This window comes from Talpa occidentalis, unplaced genomic scaffold, assembly GCF_014898055.3.
Source record: "Talpa occidentalis isolate TD23 unplaced genomic scaffold, MPIMG_talOcc4v2.1 talOcc4.8, whole genome shotgun sequence".
Lineage (NCBI taxonomy): Eukaryota > Metazoa > Chordata > Mammalia > Eulipotyphla > Talpidae > Talpa > Talpa occidentalis.
In genome coordinates this window covers 46,897,497-46,920,760 of record NW_023605194.1, presented here as the reverse complement: position 1 = coordinate 46,920,760, position 23,264 = coordinate 46,897,497, and the positions used below count along the sequence as shown (strand labels likewise).

The 23,264-nt window shown below is 33.5% G+C and overlaps 2 protein-coding genes across 3 annotated transcripts in view; one reads left to right on the top strand and one right to left on the bottom strand.

Moving 5' to 3' along the window:
• LRRTM3 (leucine rich repeat transmembrane neuronal 3) overlaps positions 1-21,323 on the top strand; it is a 157,106-nt gene extending 135,783 nt beyond the window's left edge. Inside the window, exon 3 of the mRNA XM_037497354.2 lies at positions 19,172-21,323. Within this exon, the coding sequence (XP_037353251.2) occupies positions 19,172-19,381 (210 nt within the window). The 3' untranslated portion in view covers positions 19,382-21,323. The remainder of the gene's footprint in view (positions 1-19,171) is intronic.
• The window catches only part of CTNNA3 (catenin alpha 3), a 1,457,807-nt gene that overhangs the window by 969,209 nt on the left and 465,334 nt on the right, over positions 1-23,264 (bottom strand). The window lies entirely within an intron of this gene.

Below are 23,264 nucleotides of genomic sequence, written 5' to 3'. Positions count from 1 at the left end.
TGACAATTACTAAACCTTTTAGAAGTCCCTAAATAATTCAAAAATAGCTGATGTTGTGGTCCTATTGGCAGCTGGCATCCCATCTCAAAACAGCTTCCATTCCTCCCCCAGCTTCCACCCTGGTTCCATTTCTGTAGTCATTCTTATTGAATCCCATGCCTGCATTTGATCCTGTACACAATATTACCTCAGCAAAAATTGTGCTTCCTCCCACCTTCACTCTCATCTGTCCCCTCATCTTCATTCCCATGAAACTTTCTTTGGGAAGTCTTCTAGAAGGTGCCTCCCTGCAAAACTATTCCTGAGTTTTACCTCCATCAACATCAAAGTTTATAATGATATAGTATGTTTGTATGATGTTTTGTTTCATGTGTATTTCTTTACTATAATAGTTATTTCCATTTATTTACTCATTCCCTTAAGACCCAGAACAATAGCTGTCATATAATGCACATTTTAATGGTAGTTTATTGAATAGATGAATGAGCTAATACAAGAAGAGACAAAGGAAAGAATGAAAAGAGAGAGGAGAGAGAACAAGTCAATTTTCATATTAAAACCCACCATGAACTTACAAATTAAAATTTACAACTTAAAACTCACTAGGAACTTATAAAGTTCCATTCCATGCTTATATGTTAACCTGGATAATTGTGAGCTCATAGAATATTTACTAGCTCATAGAATAAATACTAGGCCAATGTCACAGTTTAATGAAGTCAATCCTAGTTTTCCAAACCAGTCAATTTAAGAGTTTTCCTTCTGGGGTAACAACCACATACAATAGTAATTTATGCCTCATTTTTAGACTTTCTGCTGAGCTTAATAAACACCCTAAAATGGGCATGAAGAGTGACCTTCCCACAGTGAGACTCAAGTCCTAGAAAAACTTTCAAGATTTTACAGCTCCAGTACCTACTAACTGGCCAATAAGCAATGTAGAAAGCTCTGAAGCCTGATCACACTGAAGCATAATTACTATAAAGTAATTGTGTGTGTGTGTGTGTGTGTGCACTTCTGTCTCTAAAAAGGTAAAGGTACTGAATGAAATAATCAGCAGGGAACCGATTGAACAACAAAATGGTATTTTTTTAAACTATTCAGGAAAACAGAATCAAGGTGATTTTTATTGTTTGTACTTTCATTTTCTGATACTTTCTTAACATTAGAACCCTCAAAATCCAAAGCAAGGCTAGCAGGACCAACATAGTTATGAGAATTCAAAAACAGAGAGAGGCAGAAAATATCAAACAATGCAATAGAGCATTCATCTGATTACGTGACTTAGAACCTTGGTATAATCTGACTCCCATTAAACGTTTTCTGAAATTGGGATACGAATTTTAAGCTACTCTTAATCCACTTTAACTAGAGCCTATACCATGAATTTAAAATCACCAATAATTCTTAATATCTGGGAGGACAAAGCATAATCCATATTTATAAGTTTCAGAGACAAGATTTGCATTTCCACTTTGGTTTCCTTCATGCTCTATTGACTGCACTTTTTTTTGTATACGGATATATGCAAGGTTGATTTATAAGTACATGCTGTGAATAAGAAAGTGTGCTTTATAGAACAAGGAAGAGTGCTAGGTGTTGAAGAAGCTACCAGAAACACAGATGCCAGAGTCCATAGCCTGGTTTACAGACAACTCTGTTGCAGGTACAGAAAGAACACAACATTAGAGCAGGGCCTAAATATAAGAGACATGAAATCAGACATAATACCTGTATATCTAGGTTTGGAAAGCCTCAAGGAAGCAAAAAATATCTACAAATATCTCCTTAGGACCAAGCAAGACAGTTGTTCTCAAGCATCTGTGAAATAATTAAGCAGATAAGACATGCTCATAAGATAGTCACTCAATTACAGCAGAACATCTGAAGTACCGGGGTGGAGTGAACTAAAAACTGCTATAGTTCAGAGGAGGATGGTTATAGGATTTTTTTATTTCTTTTGCAAAGACTTTATGTAGGTGGTAGACTTTTCACCTGAATCCTGGTAGGATCTGGAGAGGTAAGGAACAGGCAACAAGGGGAAACCAGGATCAGTGACAATCCCAAAATCTTGCATTTTATTATAAAAGGTGCCTGTCTTTTAAGGAAAAAAATGCATATTACATAAGTTAATGGATTATTTGAATTTTAGACATTTTCTGCAGAATTAGGTTTTGAAATTGCATTTTTCCACTTATCATACAGCATCTAGAGGGGGGTGTTAAAAGGAGCAGTAGCAGGTTAGTTTCTACCTTTCACAGAGATTTTCCTGTTTATAATTTAAAACAAAACTACTGAAGTACGGAACAAAATAGTAGAAGTCATGCATTTGAAGAAACTGAAGTTAATGGAAAAAAAAAAAGCTGGTCTATATGTATTATGCCCACCGCGAGTATTTTATTATTATGTCCTAATATCAGAATAGATGTGCTGACACAATTTTTTTTCCTTAGAAAGGAAAGTTGTTCTTTTATTATTTAACATTCTTATGCTTAAGCCTGCTTATTGGTATTTAATCAGCAGGTACCAGCTTCCTTATTTTATAGATGTACATAATAAAGGAGAAATAATTCACCTGAGGTTAAAAAATAAATCCGAATATACTAGAATTAGAATTCCCAATTCTTTTTATTTAGCTGTATATTTACTATTTGAACTACACTTTGCACTAATAAGCCACTCTAATAACACCAAATGTTTCTCTCTCCTTCCTTCTATCCTGATAGCCAGAGCTTATAAATTTTGAACACTTCAATTTGATTGTATCTCAAATATAGATTAATGTGGCAACAGTGATAATTATTTAAAAAAATGACTGTTGGCAGAAGCACTTAAAAAATGCTTAATTCTCTCAGCTCATTTGAGCTATATATTGAATAGATATACAAGACTGACAAGCAGTGAACTATGCAGAAAAAGAACAGGGGACATGATGGAGTGTTTCAATCAATCAGTAATAATATTATATTCATCTCTTTCACTTATTGAAGACTTACTATTCCAGGAAATACACATATAATATCTCTCATTCTAACGAAAAATGTAAGATGGGCATTATTATATCCATTTAACTAATACCAACATTTTGTGTTCACACAAACACAGAGAGGTTAGATAACTTGCCCAAGACTATCCAACTAGTAAGTGATACAAATTGACTCTTTCCTTCCTTATTTCCCAGAACCTCATCACCTCTCACCTACCATTTTTTTAAAGATTTATTTATATATGTATCCAAGAACTGGGGTACAGGCCAGAGTTGCAGGGGGTAAAAGGATTCACCAGAGATGGAGTGGGGAATAGAACATGCAGACTGACTAAAATACACTGCTGAGGGGAGTAGTGGGCAAGACAGGAGAGGTCTGCTGCACCATGTGGGTAACTCCCTGGCTGGCCAGGGATCAAACTCATGCTTCAGTGGCTGTGGATAGCTTCACAGAGCTGTATTTAAATCCTTGTGCAACCAGGAAGGCCCTCACCTACCATTTGGTGTATTCTCATACCATATGTATACCTGTCACTGCTACTACATATGCAACATTTGCTCCTTCTATTTTAAACACCTCAGGTCCCCTGAACCAGCCATGCTACCCCATGCCTCTGTGCTTATGCATGGAATGGTCTTCCTACTTTTCCCTTAGTGACTTCCTGTTCTTCCTTCAAAGCTCAGCTCAGGAGTCTCCAATCTAAGGCCTTTTCTGACAGCAGCCTGGAAGAGCTGCTCATATTTTCTTTTGAGGCCTATGCATAGCCCCCACAAAAGCCTGAGCTTATTCACTATATTTACATGCATGGACCCCTTGTAGAGACCGGAAGCTCCTTGAAAACAAGAACCATATTTCATTTGTCTTTGAATTCTTCAAACTTAGCACAGTCCTGAAACCTAGCTGGTATTCAATAAATGGGAATAATTGGGTAGAAGTTTAAGCAGGACCCAAAGTGATTACAGATGATATGGAGTCTATAAATCCTTTTCCTATTACAATGTCACTGTGATTGCAGTCAGCAGTCTCAAAGAGCAAAAGGTTTTCTTTCAATGCTAAGGAGTGAATTTTTAAAATTATGAAATAAAGAATTTTTACGCTGCATTTTAGTTAGAAATTATATCAGTTACTCCTTAATTTGCTGTTCATGTCCCTTGTTACATTTATTAATTATCAAAGATATTAGCTGGCTTGAACAACTGCTTGCTCCCTTATAGTCCATCTGTGCTCTCTTCTCAATAATGTATTGAAGTCATAAGTACAGGATTTATTGCCTCAGTGATTTCCATGGCACAAATTGTGATTTCACTACAGCACTGAACAGAAGGGAGAGCTAATGGGTGAGGTAGAAAATGCTTAATCAATATCACTCATGGCATAAATTTAAAACCCTAAACCCCCAAGCAGATTTTGAAAAGGGTTACACTCAAGGCCCTCATCTCTAGAAATGCATTTACTGCACAATGAAGTTGAGAATCTCTTTCCTATCAAAATCTCAATTACTCCACAGGCTTCTTAGGGTTCTACTGAGTCTATGAATAACTGAGGACCCAAAGGAGAAAAAATTCCAGAAGGAATGAGGTGGGACTGTATTACTTTCAGGAAGTAGGGTTTTTTCTCCCTCCACAAACATGATTTTTTTTTTAAACAAAAAAGATCAAATATCTATTGTGCACAGAAAAGAAAATTTCAGAATTTAGGGCTGAAAGAGAGCTTACAGAGCAGATACCAGCCCCGGAACTGAGGAAGTCCCCTCTTACCTGGGTAGACCAATGAATGGACCACAATATTACAAGTCAAGACACTGGACAGATTTTGATGAGTAGAGCCATTCACTTACTATATTAACCAAATTCTCATGAGTACAGCATAACTGGATCACTGACCCAGGCAGGCATTTCTGCTATGATCTGTGCATTTCAACAGAAGACACCTGTGCATTTGACAATAAAGCAGGTGTGCACCTAAAGCTCGGTAGGAACAATTGTGAACAAGGGAGTACTAAGCATCCTCATGTAAAGACTTCTGCATTATTAAATTTCTTGAACTTTGAATCACTTTAAATACCCACAGGAGCTATCTAATTTATTAGAGAAAGTCTTCCTTCCTTCAAAACCATGTTGAGAATGGTCTTAGAGTAAAAAGAAAGTCCTAAGATATAGCCCCTTTTCATTGAACACACTGTGAGGAACAATCAATAAATGTAAGGTTTAGCAAACAGGTCCAATTTTTTGGTCAATGTTCTTTCACAGGGCATTTCCTGTGTAGGAAATGTCATCTCACTGCTAAATGATAGCCTTATTTTTCTTGCCACGCTCATCCCTAAAAGAGAATCACTTTATCCCATTATATTATTGTTTATTGTCTATCTGAATACAACATTTCAACAATGTCCTTAGAATTTTAATTACATTCAAGCTATATGTGAAATTTTATTATTTTTATGTTCTATGTTGATTTTTATCTTTAAATTTCCCTTCAGAAGAAACTAAAATCTATGTTATTCAGATACTAGATAGTGATCACTGCTCAACATTAGCACAACAGTTAGACAACTATATATCATTCCTCCTGCCTAATAATTTAAATGGGTCTCAATTTTATAACCCTAAATAAAAAAAATTATTAACATTAAAAATAATCCATTCATAATTATTATTTTACATAATTATTTCTTTACATAGGCATTTTGCATAGTTACTGTTACACATTTTAAAGCATTTAATTTACTTCTAAAAGTTTCAAATATTTTATTAAAATGCAAATAATTGAAGCAAATAAAAAGGCATGTAGAAAGAAGGGTAAGAAAATTCTTATCACTGATCTATTAAGATAAGAGAGACATATGGTTAATTCAGTTGGGAATATAATCAATCATTTCCTAATGTCAATGCCAGCTCAAAGAAAAGTTGCCTTATTTTTAAAAAATTTCTCAAGGAGAATGTGGGATCTGGAGCTCCATGTTTCCCTATAAACAAGTACAAAATATCAAACACTGAAATCATTCTCTTTGCATCTATATTTGTAAGTTGTTTCATGATTACCTATTAATTTTTTATTTTAATTCACACATTCTGCAAGATGATAGAAGGTCAAATAGAGTGGGAAATCTATCCTCCTATCTATTACTTCATTGTCTGTGACTGTCTGGTGTACAATACTACAAAAACTTATGAGTGAGGAAAAAGAACAGGCACTCCCATTAGGGAAAAAAGTCACTAACCAGGTTGTGTGTGTGTGTGTATATAAAAAAAAAAGCTTATACACATAAAATATGCTTATATATAATGTATATTATAAATTACATGTATTATATAGAACATATAATGTATTAGACATAAATCTATATTATCTTACAAGATATCAGAACATTATTGATGGATTGTAAAGCTCAATCTGAAAAGTGAAAACCAGATATTAACAGATATGTTAATTTAAACATTAATCTACCAATCTACCCTAAGATCCTTTCAGGTAAGAACATCTTCTCTAGTAGCCACAAGAAAAATAAATATTTTGACCCCTACATTAAATTAGAATTTCTAAATTTACATTAAATGTCACTAATTATAAATTTTTGTAAGATTCATGAAAAGTTCTTCCTTTTAAAAATTTTGACACTTAGTTAAGGAATACTTAAATATTACAATGAATATTATAAGCTACTAATTCTAGCCATAATGATGTAAGATTAAAGTTTTTCACAAAAAATGATATCCTACAGAGAACCTACATGAAGTATATGTTTATAAATTAATATTCATCCTTTATCACTGATCTGCTGTTATTCAGGTTATTAATTAGCAGTATAAATTATAAAACATAAGGAACCAACAGTAAAAATTCTTACATAAAATTGTATCATTATTTTATATTTGATTCTTTTATAATGTTACTGTCCAGCCATGTTAAAGGGAATTAAAAACCTATTCTCTGAGTAGAGTATCCTGATGATAGTAAAGAGATTGTTAAGCAACCTTAGACTTCACATTTTTTTTTTTTTAGAATTGAGTTTTAAAATGCCCAATCTGGCCTAAAGTATTTAGATTTTTTAAATTGCATGTGATATTTACATTGAAACTTGAGTTGAAAATAATCTACATTGTTAATGACACAAGGTGGGCCATTAAGAAAAAACACCTCATTTTTAATGTAGTTTGATTTAAATTAATTTTATTAAAGTCACAGTTGAAGATTATCAACATAATTTTCTGACCGATCACATAACGCTGATCAAAGACACAACCTTTTAGTTTGTTCATTATTACTAAGAAATGAAAGATGTTTTATCTCTTATGTAGCAAAGTAACAAAATTAAGCCTTGAAAATGATAGTTGATAAATACTACATGTAACTTTAACCAAAAAAGAGACTAATATTAAATGAAACAATACTGAAAAGAACTACACACCCCATCTTCAGTATTACTTTCAATCATTCTAATGACAATCATCTTTCATATAATCTGCATGTGCTAATTCAACTTTGAGTTGCTATTTACTTAAAAAGCAACAAGAATTATTTTGCTATATTATAATAAAAACTATACCATTAAGACTTATCTTGTGTCATATACAAATTGGAAGTAATAATTAGGTTAACTGTACATATTAGCTCATCCCTGATCATGAAATCTTCATTACAAACATAAAGATAAAAATATAAACCTTTATAAAGTAGTTCTGTTCCCTTACAATCTTTCCCCTAACAAGAATTTTCAAAATTTTACCAATACCAAAGCACATATAACTCAAGAAGTCTTTACTCTCTATAGAATTTAAAATCTAGACAATGTTACTACAGCAGAAATAATGATAATATATAAAATAAGACCAAGAAGATCAACTCAAACATGGTGTCATCTACAAATTGCCTCATGGAAAAGGCAAGAGATCTTCCCCCAACTCCCGTCATATCCTGCACACACTTCCAGCTACCAAGGAAAAAGTATTTCACAGCTGATTTCTTGTGAGGCTAGTGTATTGGTTATGTTCACTCAGGTTTCCAAGAGTAGGCAATAATGGATGGATGGATAGACAGATGGAGAGTGGATGGATAAAAATAATGGCACATATTGTTACTTACATGTTTATAAATTCTAAAGAAATTCATGGGGCAGGAGTTCATACTCACATAATCAGACTCATTCGAGGGGTTTTCATAAAGGTAGTAATATTTGAAATCTCCAAGTGCAGAACTTTTATACAACTTAGCAGACGCATATTATTCCAGTTGAGTTCAAAGATAATTTCAACCAAAATATCAATTAACTAAATAATAAGTTTGAAGAGAAACTCAATACTAATTAGTAAATAGTCATGTTATTTGAAAGCCTATTTGATTGGATGATAACTACTAGGATTCAATGAATCCTGGAGTGCTGCCCTCCGAGTCCTAGGCAGAAATGAGAATCCTAATAATGTTGTGATATCAAAGTCCTGGTAAAGAAAGACAAGCTTCAAGATCTGGTATGTCATAAATGTAGAATCTGTTTATAAAGAATACAAGAACTGCAAGATAGTCGAGAATAAAAACCAGTTGGAAGGCAAGTAGGATATCAGAAATCATAACAGGGAATTCCAATGTTAGGGAAATTCCATGAAGAGCATCTCTATGGGACTCACAATGACATGTCAGTCATATTTACAGAGAGTTGTTCTCACCAGTTACTTCTATAACAATACCAAATACTTGTTATTTGTTGTTCATTTTGTACTGTTTAATTTATTTGGTGATTTTCATTCTCATAGAATTATGCAAAACCTAGATTTAAAATATCTGTAAAGGCTATATCTATATGATTTTTTGAGTACTATGGTAGCTGCAATTTCTACAAAAAAAAAAAAAAGGAAAAGAAGATAGTTTTCAAAATGATTAACAATGGCACCTCCTCACATAATATAAAGAAACAGATTTGGAAACATAGTGTCAAGATTAGTGGGGCCTTTGAGCCATACTCTCAATTCGGGTTCCATCACTTTACCTGACAACAGTGCCAATTTAGCAGGCATCGGACTGTGCAGAAAGATTTGCATGTAAATGAAAACAGTTTGGGGCATTTTGCTTTGCCTCAGTAAAAAAGAAACATCCCGTTTTACTAGCAGTACAAAAATAAAAAGGAGGTTAACACAGAAGGATCCAAGGCTGAGTCCATTTCTGAGGAAGCTAATTTGGCAGGTGTACCAAACTCTTGGAGATCATGGGGCATGCTTCTAGAGACTACTTAAGAGTTTGGAACATGCAGGTGTGGAAAGTATGAAAGGACAAAGTGCAGACATAACATTCTAAAATTTATAGGAGAAAAATCACTAAATGAAGAATGATATTTTATTTTTAATATTGTTTTTTAAAGTTTCATATATTTAATGTCAATAAATAATACATTTTACAATATATAAAATGTTTAAATAATTTTTAAATAAAATAAAGGATCTCAAACATTATAATGTAGTGTTATATTTCTCATCATTAGCGTGGAGTTTTGAAAATTCATTGCAGCCCTCTACTTCCATAACAGAATCATAATGGCTTGGTCTTGACATCGATAGACTTTAACAGGATATTTTATGGCCATACCACCCTGAAAGTGCTGACCTTGGAAAATAAGCAGGGTCAGCCCTGGTTACTAGTTGGATGAAAGACTTGGATGAAAGACTTTGGCAGATAATATCAGACATAAGGGCCATGCATTCTGAGATGAAGGCTTTTAATTTATTCCAAGACTATATTAAGTACCCATTATTCAACAAATTCATCCATTTATGTATTCAGTCATTCCACAAGTATTTTGTGCTTACTATAATTGAAGGACCATATGTGAAAATAAAAAGCATAGAGAACTATGGTTAGTCATAGAATTTAGCACTCATAAGGGTTATTATTTAGTATGAAACATGCTGCACAAGTGAAGAACACAGAAGACTGAACTCAAAATGTACACACAATAAAAGTAGTATTAAGGAAGTACCTTGAAGACGAGAGTAAGAGGAGTGAATGGGTGATTGAGAGATGCCAATGGGGAGAAATTAAATGCTCTCCCTTTATGGAATCCTCTCTCTTCCACTTGTTAAGCATGTGTTAGAAAGGGTATGTTCCGTCCAGAAGCCTTGGGGACAATGTCTTGGTGTATCTTCAGCATTTAGCACAGTACCAGACTCTCATAAGACACTCAGCAAATCTTTGTGAAGTGAATAATCTAATGAATGAGTATCTGTTTGGTTTGATAGACACTTGTATGTGAATTTATGAAAATGATGCATATAGCCAACACCTACTTATTTCCTGTCACAAAACTGAATGACAAATTGTTTTGTGAAAAAAAAAATACATTCCCGAGTGGCAATATCATTTAAATATTTGAGTGTTTTTTAAGTGCAAAGATAAAGATACCTACATTTCCTAAAGCTCACAAGTGATAGGTGCATTATTGAGATTTGCAAAACACACAAAGCTAAAATTCAGGAGTTTTTCTTTAATTCATTTTGGTGCAAGGAGAATTCTAGACTTTCAACTCATTTTCTTTTTTTTTCACTTTATTATTTCACTTTGTAGGAATCATCGTAATGACTTTCCATACAGAAGTCAACAAAAATTGTTATCCATCTGCAAACAATGTTTTCACATTATTTTCAAGTTACAGACACTTGAAATTTTTAAAAATCATACTTATTGGCTTGTTGGAAAAGTCACGAAGTAGTTTTTCTGTTTTTTAAGCAAAAAATGAATCATGACTTTTCTGACAACCAAATCGTTCCTGCCTTAATATGCTATATTGTGATATTAGGACACAACTGTTATTTTAAATGGCAAGTAACTCTTAAGAAATGTCCAAAACTGAATACTAAGACCCAGGTTACATCTGAGAATTTTAAACTTTATTATTTTTTAAAGTATTTTTTATTTAACGGTAACAAAACATAAATTCAGATCCTTAATTACTTCTTGAAAATGTTTATTTAAATAAATTACTAGTAGAATCAACATAATTAAAAATTAATGACCCAACAGTCTGTTGTACTCATACAAACTAACCATTAGAAAGCTAAAGAGTTCCAAGAGATAGCTTTTCAAAAAATAAATCAATTTCAAAGTAAAATATATTATCTCTGTGAAAGAGTCTATAAATGTAAATACTGAATCACTGCTCATCAATATTGAGTTTTGTCAATAAATCAGTGAAATAACATTATTTTCAAAGAAAAATGACTAGTTTGGACCCCAAATAGAAGAATGCAATATTTGGTAGAATCAGTCAATCAGAGTACAGCATGCATATATGTATGTCTTATACATATGTGTTTCCCAGAGTACATGTAAGTTTCATGTCCCAGTTCCAAAAGACTGATCAAATGCACACACAACACACCCTACAAAAATATATAGACTGTGCTTTCCCTGATTCTAATAACTATTATAATTCATATGTACATCTATACATAGTGTCCTTATTGACACATAAAAATATATTTTATATCTATTGGCTCCTGTACACATATACTATATATTCTCAGTATCACCAATAGGTTCCAGAAAACTGATATTAAGCCAAAATAAATAGCCAAACCAATTTTCCATGGGTTGTTTGATACAAATAAGAGTCAAGTTCCTATGGCATATTTCTGGTCACAAAAACACCATCAAATTTCTATATAGAGATCCAAAACACTTTCACCCGAATAAACTATATGTTGTATTCACTCATTCATTCCTTTTCCAAACTACTTCTTCCAGTTCTGGATCTCAGGCAACAAGAAACTAGCCTGGCTGTCCAAGGAACAAGGAAGAAACCATCTCTGTACAGGATACTATTCTATAACAGGGCACATTAACACACACACACTCACACACACAATCATGCTGAAACACTTCAGACACATCAGTTTACCTAATGTACACATCTTTCAGATGTGGGAGGAAACCCAAGTAACTGGAGAAAACACATGCAGAAGGGGAAGAACTTGAAAACTTTACACATACAGTGACCCTGCCAAAGTATTGATTTTTTTCATCAACAATATAATAAAATGATATCAAACAAATATATATGTAGATACACACACACACATTCTTTCACACACACAAAATGTCTGTTGTCTCACCTTATCCATTGCCATCCTTTACTCTCCTGCATTAGCTATCTTCCAAAATAGTTTGATCTTGCCAAAGAACAGAAATTGTCCTTTTCATTGTTTCTCCATATGCTCAATCCTGCTGTCCCCCAACATAGAAAGAAATCAATTTTCTATGAAACAAAATAACATTTTGCATGTTTTATTAAAAACAAAAGTTAATGTCATGTAATTGGAAATATTTCTACTAATTTCCAAGTCAATAAAGAAATTTACTTTAAAATCCCTATAGGCCTCCATAAACAATTTTTTATATATTTGTATCCTAGAGTATATATAAGCTATTGAGTGGGGAATGTGCCAGCAGGTCCATAAGACACACTGAGGGACAAGTCATGGAGCAGGTTTGCAAGACAAGACTCTGCTGCTCAATGAATAGCCCTCTTGCTATTTATTAGCAGTAATAAACTAGCAGGATTGATGTGACAATCAGCAGGAGGAACACAGTCCATGGGAGATAAAGTGTAATCAATTTTTATGGGGAATGGAGAGGACATGTCTACATTCACAGGGAGGAGTTCCTGTGCAGGTACTTGATGTAATTCCTTTTTTTTTTTTTTAAGATTTATTAATTTATTTATATAAGCACTGGGTACAGTCAGAAGCACGGGAAGGTGAGAGAATTCACCAGAGCCAGAATGGGGAACAGAACAAGCAGACTGACGAAGTACACTGCTGAGGGGAGCAGCGGGCAGCAGGAGAGGTCTACGCGCCATGTGGGACCCTCACCCGGTGGCCAGGATCAAACCAGCGCTGCAGAGGCTGCAGGCAGCTTCGCAACCCAGCACTCAACCGCTGCGCCACCAGGGGAGCCTCTGATGTAATTTCTGAGCTACTCCCAGGCCACCTCAGACCATGGCCACACAATCAGTCAAAGGCTACATAGGCAACCCCAGCTGCCTCCTGATGTTGGCCACAGTCTTAGGGCAGTCATGCAGAAGTGCTTCTTTCAAACCCTACAGTACAGGTACATAGAGTGGCCACAATAAGAGTCCTTTCCCAGTCCAAAATGTTCTTCAGATTAGATTATTTTCCTTACCCATTATATTGGCCAAAATGACTTTAGTAAGAAGCAGAGGGCTAATATTTTGAACTGTCATCATCTACCCAGATCATGAAGCCCTGATAAACTATATGTTTGTTTCCTGAGGACCAAATGGGCAAGACAGTACCATTAAGCTATGGTATAGCATAGGAAATCATAGTGCTCACTCTTCTGGAAATAAAACCCAAATGTTGGGAACTGATATATAAACAGTATCAGACACATTATATTTTGTTCAACTCTCTAGCCTCCAAAGCCTGCATAAGTTAGATAAGTGATAGTCAGCTAAGTGGTGTTATTTTAGACTAATTACTTAAACTCTAATTTTTGTTTTCTCAATTATAAAATGAGAACAATTATATTTACCTTCAGCAGACTTGGAGGTTTAAATAAGATTACAATGTCCAGCAAGGTAACTAACAAACAACAATTGCTCAGTAAATGGTAGTGTTGATAATGAAGAAGATATTAAACTCATGTCCAGGAAGATGTCAACCAGGAGATGGAACAAATGCCCATAGTTGCTAACATGAACTAGGCAGAGAGACCACTATGGAAATTCTAAAGATTCTTAATTGAGAACTGTAAAGGCAGTGGTATGACATATATACACACATATGTATGTATACTCATACTCATATGTACATATGAAATAATATTTTTAAGGAAACTAATTTCTTAGGAAATATAAATTCCACTGTTTTCCAAATGCAAAGTAATGCTTCAGATATGACCAAAAAGAGACCCCCGAAATGCATTCACTGTTTTCCACATGTTTCTTGCTGTGAGTTAAGTAAAAACGTAGTTAATCTTATTCAGAAATGAACTTACAATGTTTAGTTTTATTTGCAACTCTATTGGCTAGCAAGACCAGACTTGCAATCATTAAAGCAAACAAGGTAATGATATTTTGAGCCAAGAGAATGGTAACATAGATGATGAAGCAGGTACATGAAAAAGATAAATGTCACTGATTTCAAAAGTTAACTGACAAGTAATGGGACATATGAAAGAACAGACAGAAGAGTTAAAGTTTATTGGTAAAGTTGAATTAATTGATAAGTGCTCCCTGTAATAAAATAGGGACTGAAGGAAAAAAGAGTCAGTTTGGATGCAGATATGACAAGCTCAGTTTGGAACAAATTTAGAGATAAATTAGAGAAATGTTACTAATTGCATAAATACTATAATGCCTACTCCCTATTTATATATTATTTATTTATATATTTGCAAAAGTAAAATAATAGGTCTCTGTAATGGATATATTTGGACTTTTAGTGGTGAACCTAATATATGCAGATGTTGATTTGTAATATACACATCTGAAACCCATTTAATGTTATAGTGAAAGGGTATGTCAATGAAAAACTTAATAAAAGAATATAATAAGACTCTTACAAATTAAAATAAAGAAAAACTGATAGTGATAAAAGCTACATCTCAAAAAAATAATTCCTTTGTAAAGTAAGTCTGATCCTTTCACAATGGCTACAAAAACCATAAAGTATCCATTCAAAAACTTAGAAATTTATAATAGTTGTTAGATAACATTTGGTCTTATAAAAATGGAGGCTTTCCCTCATAAAATGTGGTACAACATGGGCATTCTACCCAAAAATAATCAATAGTTATACAGTTACTCAAAACTATTCAGAAATAACAACAAACAATTCCTGTGCTTTATAATTCCAATAGGGAAAAAATCTTTTTATAACCCCCTCTTAAAAATGGACTGTCTTTGGGCCTCCCCGGTGGCGCAGTGGTTGAGCGCTGGGTTGCGAAGCTGCCCGTGGCCTCTGCGGCGCCGGTTCGATCCCCGGCTGCTCCCCAGCCGCCGGAGGAGGATCCCACATGGTGCGCAGACCTCTCCTGCCACCCGCTGCTCCCCTCAGCAGTGTACTTCAGTCCTTCTGCCTGCTCTGCTCCCCGCTCTGGCTCTGGTGAATTCTCTCACCCTCCCGCGCTTCTGACTGTACCCAGTGCATGTATAAACAAAACAAACAAACAAATATAATAAATAAATAAATAAAAACATGCCTCTATTAAAAAAAAAAAATGGACTGTCTTTTTTTTTTTTGAGTATTGCACTTAAAATAAACCTAGCTCTCCATCAGAAGGGCTATTAAAATGATTTGGAACCAACTGATTAGAATATGAGCAACATATATGCATGCTCATATACACAGCATATATTCATATAAACATAGATTTATTATTTATGCAGTGAATATCAGGTTAAAAGGACCATTTATACTTAGTCACAAATTGAGAAATAAAAAAATTATTGTTTCTTTTCAAAAGCAAAAGCTCAAATATAATTTATGAATGGGAAAAATGCAATTAATAAGAAGTTACTTTTATTCATCTAACTTTTTAAAATTTTAGTTTGTAAAAGAAACATCCCTCATATTTAGTTAAACACTGGAAAGTTGCTGCCTAGGTAAATATCATTGATATTCAAAACAGTAACTCATTTAGTAGAATCAAATTTACCTTAAGGAGAATTTCCTTAATAATTGATCAACTACTAACTTTCATTGTTAGAATAGCGTATAATAATTTCTTAGCTCAGACTTCAGATGACATTGCTTTCTGCAAAGCAAGATTTCATACCCTGGATCACTGTAAGTTATGCCTTAGAAATAATTATGTCACATGGAAAACCCTGGTCTGAGGTTGAAGGAAACTGTGAGTAATTATTAACAGATTATCAAGTTAAAATACACTAAATGACCAGAAGATTCTACAGACACTTTAGAGTCTTCTAACAGTCTACGAAAACAGACTTTAAACCCCCTATTGCCCTTCCTGGAACCATTCTGACTAAATAGTCAGTCATCCAGGGTCATTGCTCATTTTCATTTTATGAAATAACATATTTAGGTCATCTTCAAGTAGACCAAGTGATTAAATTTCCAAAATAAGATAATAAGCATAAACTGGACTGTCCTGTTGAACAACCTAGCCACAGGAGGAAACACAGTTATGGCAATCCTGCTTCAGTATATTAATATACAAACATATTAATGAACAGAGAACACCAATGTCAGACTGAAAAGGGAAAAGCAAACAAAGGTCATTTGAAGGTTGTGTGAAGAAAGAGAAGAGGCTGTTGCATTTAATGATTTTGTGACAGGAAAGGATTTACATGGATGGTATGTGAACCTTAAGATGTTTGTTTAATGGCAGCAGATAGTTATTTCGTCACTATCCATCCACCATCTATACATATATAGAAATGTTTTATATAGATAAAAATATGCATTAGTTTCTAAAACTAATGTATCACCAAAATCTACATTCCCCATATCTGATTAAAATGACTTTGAAATTATAATTGACTGTAAAATTATACATATATGTGTGTTTTGTATATAATACATATTGTGCATATATGTATATCATTATAGGTATGTACTCATAACTACAAATGTGAATATATCTAATGTCAACTCTTAGAGTTTCAAAAAATTTAAGTCAACCTGGGAAAGATACACTATGATGTTGTATTGAGATATGGCTAGTTGTTAAATTCTACTTACTGATACATCTCCTTATGTTATTTTCTATATATTAAGATGTCATCAACTTTAAGAATCATTGTCAATTGCAGGGGGAAAGTACACATTAAACATCCACGTTGAAAAAGTATAAACATGGCATCCGTTGTTTTAAAATAAGATATATCCAAAAATAAATTCTAAAGAAAAGAAGAATTTTTAATAAATAATGAGTTACCTACTTAATTAATATGATTCAAATTAGGGCTTTCACTCTGGGTACCAGCAGCCTCTAGACATCAAGTCGAGCAGAAAAGCATATGTTCAAACACATACATCCATAGAATAGATGAATGATTATTATTTTTCATAAATTGTGACCACAGATATTATAAATCATTCATAGTAGAGTTAATTCCAAGTAAGCCAGGAATGATATATGCATGAAGTATAAGTTTTTTATGATAAATAAGAACAAGTAAATAAAATCCTACAGATATATGACCCATGGCTTTGATTTCCCAGAGGCTAATGTAAAACTCTTGGACATAGTCACAGTTCTATTTCCATTCTCTCTTATAACTCAAATCTATTCATGGTGCACAATTATTTTTGCATAATAATATAGGTTAGTTATCTAAGGTATTACATCTCTAACAAAAGGAATTCTTATTTTAAATGAGCATCTCTGGAAGCATCCAATTTACTCTCTGATCTTTCAATCATTTAGACATTTTTTTAAGTATATGAAGTTTATTCACACATCAATACTGCATGCTTTCCAATTAAAAAATCCACACAGATAGAAGAGTTACATAGTATCATAATTTGAGAAACTAGTTTACATTTCTGTCTCCAAGGAGTAAACCCAATATATTTGATACATTGAAATGTTAACATTAAAAACAAATAATAATCTCAAAATGATTGAATACTTCTATTGAATAGAAAATATTTGTTCAACCAACTTTTATTTAAGGAGAAACAAATACAGGCAGAATTGTAAGGATGGAAAGAGAAGAGGCAAAGAGGGGTCATATGCATGGAGAAAAGTGCAAAGAAAGTAAAGGAGTTGATAAAGTAATAAAACAGACATTCTATTGATTTTAGTTTGAGGATCTAATAATATCAACTGAGATCAGAAAGGATCATGTACTCAATTTAGTCTCATGTACTCGAACAGAATATATTTTACTCACTCACTAAAATGGAATGGAAGTTTTTATCCAGGGAAATTTTAAAAAATGAATCAGTAATTAAGTTATTAAACAAAGATCAGGGCTGAAGTTTCCTCAAATCATGTACTTTGTAGAACAAGTTTTTAATCTTATTTTAAAAATGTGAATAATTGCTAGACTTTGACATCAGATTAAATTTCAGACTACTCTTTTGTCTGTAACATGTTTTGTGTCTGCTTCTAACAGTCACTCTTGCTTTTTCCTCAGCTCTTTAGGACCTGCATAATTTCATTAAGCCACAATTAGCAAAGGAGCCCCTTCCACATACATGTCAATGGTTACTTCAGACTTTCTTAGGGCTATAGATTCTTCCTTGGAATTCTAGAATTCTAATTTTTAGATATATAAATGAGGCTACAAATATTAATGTTTCAAAGGATTCTCATGGTGAAATAAATATTAGGAAATAACTAGGTAAGAAGAGCCAAAATATCTCACCTAGACAATTTTTTTCTCCCGTGGTTCTCAAAGGCTGTGGCGTGGATCAACAACACCAGCATCATATGCAAATGTACAAGAAATGTTAAGTCCAGGCCCAATGCCAGGCCTACTGAATCAGAAACTATGGGGAGCTGGTAGGGGTTAGAGTAGAAGAAGGGGAGGTGAATTTTATGCAAATACAAATTTGAGAATGATTGTTACATTGTATCCTCATTCTATATAGGACCAAGTACTAGTTTTATTAGTTTTAAAACCAGTTTTACCTCAGTGAGGAAAGCATTTTTTCCAAAAAAAAATTAGCATTTTCAGAACCCACAGGCTACTATTTATCTGAAGTTTCTAGTTAAGAATTGAGCTGCTCCTCAGCCTGTAAAATTGTTGCACCAGGGTCTCCCTAGTGGCACAGGTGTTAAAGTCTCAGCACTATCAAGCCATCACCAGCTACTGCGGCATGAGTTCCATCCCTGGCCAGGGAGCTGACCCACATGGTGCAGCAGACCTATCCTGTCTCGCCCGCTGTTCCCCTCAGCAGTATATTTCAGTAGATCTGCATGGTATCCTCCCCACTCTGTCTCTCGTGAATCTTCTCATCCCCTGCAATTCTGGCCTACACCCCAGTTCTTGTAGGGAGAAATAAAAAATAAATCTTTAAGAAAAATGGTGCATCGTGCTTACTAGTATGAGAATGAAGGACATTAGTGAGATAGCACGGGACAGTGGAGTCACAGATATAAAGGTAGAGCTTAATCAGCTCAGCACTGAGCAGTATCCAAATCTTGCCCCGAAAGATGTCTGTATTTTTATAACTGACTTTTCTCATGTCATTTTTTCCCAGATACCTTTATCAATGAATGTGTCAACATTTCTGGCATACGACCAGCCCACAATAAGTTACTGTGGGGTGCATCATGAACTTCTCTCTCATAAATCCTTTGAAACGAATGCACAGGAAGATACGATGGAAACACACCTAGAGACTGAGCTGGACCTGAGCACAATTACAACAGCTGGCCGAATCAGTGATCATAAACAGCAGCTGGCTTGACTGAGCTAAGTGGTAGCCAAGGGTTGCCACCAAACTGTAATCTCAAGGACAAAATGAGGAAGATTTGTTCATTGTGGACTCTCAAAGCAAAGCAAAACAAATCCCCTGTTTAAATAAACAAAAATCCAAGATTTGATTCATGAAATAAAGAAGACATGAATTGTTTTAAGTCTACACTTTGTAATTAGCTAAGTTGTGCAGTATTTTTTGACTTAAACAGAGTATGACCCTGAAAAAGGAAAAAGAAATCTTTTTTTTTTTTCCAAAACTCATCCTACCTACCTGTAAAAACTGTACAGAGCTAATGTATTTTTCATATTGTAAAGTTTCAATTATAGGAACAACTGGTATGTACAGTACCATAATTTAATTACATTTTACTTTACAAACTTTACACATTTCAGTTTCTAAAATTTTAAATTAACAAAAATTATTTCTTGTGTTATACAGTTATTCAGTTTTGTAGGGACTGTTTTGTTACTGCTTTTGTGCCCAAAAACCTTGACTCTAAAATTCTGTGCTGTGCAAAACATGCACGATTTTTATCATGCTTACTGCGTAGAATTTTATCTACTTGTTCCAGAAATAATACATTAACCAAAAAGGGTTTAATTGTTGAGACTTGTAAGAAGTTCTTCAATTACATAGACAGGTTTTTCTTATAAATGAAAAAAAATCAAAGATTTTTTTTTAACACTTCTCAGACTTAACTGTTGCCTTGAATTACAGCCTAGTTTCTAAGCAGTGAAATGTAATGATAAAGAGGGATGTTTTAACAACATATTTCCGAATGAATGACTCATTATTTCATTCTTCTGAGTAACCCATTGTTAAGGGTGGGGGCAAGCATGGACAAAGCATCACTGGAAACAAAGGCAGTAACCACAGCAACAGACTAATACACTTAAAAGGTGCAGCTGCCAATGACAAAGAAAAACTTTTGTTACATCTCATTATTTTCAGGCCAAGGTGGGAGGAGAGAGCATTATAACTGTACAGTAGCAATTTTTCTCCTAATTAACCCAAAGCGGTTTACCTAAAAATAACTATCAGTCAGTGCAAAATGTGCCTGGTTATAAAGACAAGGTCTCATTTAAAACTATGAGACTATATTTTGGGAATATCTCAAAGGAAATAGCTGAAAATTTCGCTTTGTGTGCTACATCAATTCTCTCCTGGGGGAGAACAGCTCATTCAATATAAATATGAGCCATTGTGGAGAGCTTTATCACTCAAGTAGATTGTAAACATCTTAATTTGTTTCATTTTGCCATCCATAATGTGATTCACCTCCAAATTATCCAAAAAGTAATCCAGAATATTTCTGAAGCCACCCCAGATCATATATTGATTATGTGAATGTATTCTAAAGTAAATTCAAATCAAATTATAAAAACCTGACATCTCAATGGCTGAAGTAATTAACTTCTTTCTGTTGTTTGCTTGATACAGGTTATTGTTTGAAAATATTGTTACCTTATCACCGGTATTCACACAATCTTTTGTGTGTTTTTTAATATAAAACTATGTTTCAACATCTGTTGCACTAGCAGTGCTTTTTTATGTTGTCATTTTATATTCATGCCATTATGAACACATTGAAAATATGTCAACCTAATAGGCAAAACAATGAAAAAAAGAATTTGTGAAAAACAATGTCAAACTTTTAATTTTTCTTTTTTTCCCCAGAGAAATCATAACTATAAAAATCTAATTTTATGCAGGACTTACTATGGCAAATTTAAGAGCAGCTTCAAGAAGAATGAACATTAAAAATGTAGACCATATTTTTATTCAAAATATATAATGTCAGGAAGAAAAAATGCAAAATGTCCATGGGAACAAACTCTATTACTAATTTAAATTAAACTAAATGTCACAGTACTTATATCAGCTATTTAGCATCCCAGATTTTGTAACTATTTTACATATATTATTTACTACTACAAAATTTTCTTCAATTTAAGTCTAGTTTTAATCCTTTCTCTAATTTCTTTGCAATGTAGTATCAGTATTCTAAATCCTCTACATTACAATTTTGCTTTGTACCATTAGCAAATTATAAAGAGTTAATTATAAATCAATCATTTGTGGGCCTGAAATAAGTCACCAAATTTTATACATATGTAAACCAAAATGGTATTTGTAACTCTTCTCATTAGAATTTGTCCTTGCAAAGATTCAAACATCTTTTAATTTGTATAAATAAGCACTTTAATACCTAGTTCCAGATATTTTCAAAGTGATAAATGACTTTTAAAAATTTTAAGTTTCCAGGGAGGCTCACAAGTGCATGCCCTTGATTTCCTGAAGCGAACCAATTTTTTTCTTAACCATTTTAAGTTCATCTAAAGTGAACAACTATAAATAGATGCAGTCACCATGGAACCGAACCGTAGCTCTATGCATCTGAGAACTTACTACAGTAAAAGCCAAAAAGATGAAGATTTTTGAGATTTCTCATATTTGACATTAAACCCAAAGGATCTTAAACAAGAAAACAGAAGATGCTGGGTTATTTGTTTCCTTAATTTTAACTCTGCCATGTCCAGGGGAAGGAGGGAGGTGGGTGGAGAGTAAAAACCTGCTAGAGATAATTGTTTCTGAATTTTTACCATACATTTATAATTTCTATATTTGTGTCAACAATCTTTATTTCTAACCTATCTTTTTCAGCATCAATAACCTCCCACTTCCTCTAACAACCCTATCCCCATGTCTCCCTTTTTGTCTATTGCTCACCTATTTATATTTATACATCTGAAATGTTTACACATTTGAAGTTGAAAAATACAGAATTTAACCCAGTGTGGTTAAAATAACATCAGCTGCTGCAACAAAACAATAAAGTTATGCAGTGTTTTGAGGTTTACAAACCATATTTTATACAAATCATCTCATTTTATCTTTCATAACCATCCTATGGAGAGACAATCTCAAAGAAGTTAAGACCCACCAAGAACACAAGACTAATAATTGGTGAAGTTGAGTTAGTCTCAAAATGCAAGCACTGTTAGTCATTCCACTATACGAAAATATTTTTTCTCATCAGACCCTGAGAATTTCTGGAGATAGGGAACAGGATTAAAAAAAAAATGTTTGTTGTATTATTTAGTAATTTCTAATTTATCTCATTTCCTCTATCTGCATAGTATGAACTCTTTCTGAGTGCTATTTTGGGCTCTCACGTTAAAACTCTGCTCAAAACATTATAGTAAGCCTGGTATTTCTTAACGAATCAGACCTTTTTCAAAAGTGCAAAACAAGTGCACCCAAGAAGAGACTGGATAAAGCACAAGGTGCAGACATGAAATTGAGACACACAAAGAAAGAAACCAAAGATCACCGAAATTGAAATTGTATGGGGAGTTGTAACATAGATCCACAGTGTGAGACTGAACACATCTACAACACATGTTCAACTGAATACAAATTCATAGCTAATTTATAGACTAAGCTTTATATTTTTTTCTTTTTTTCCTTTTTGTATGTTTTAACAAGGATATTTATTAAACCATTAATTCTTATACCTGTCATAACAGAGAATAACTCTCTATTCTCCTAGTAAAGGTAAGATACAATTTATCCAAACTAATATATAGATGCTAAAATGTCCACTAGTGGGCAAATATTTTACTGATCACCTCATTCTTTTCAACCTTTATTCTTACTCCCTCGGGAATGTTTAAGAAAACTATAAACCCATACAGGTTTTTAATATAAATTATAATTTTAGAAGGAATGAAAATTTGCCCAAGTTTAGCCTTGGAGAGAAATGGCATAATCCTGATTTGAAATCAGATTAGACTGACATCACAAAATAATTAGAAGTAACAAAGTCATTCTGCAAAATTATATTCAAAAATAAAACCACTGTCTATGG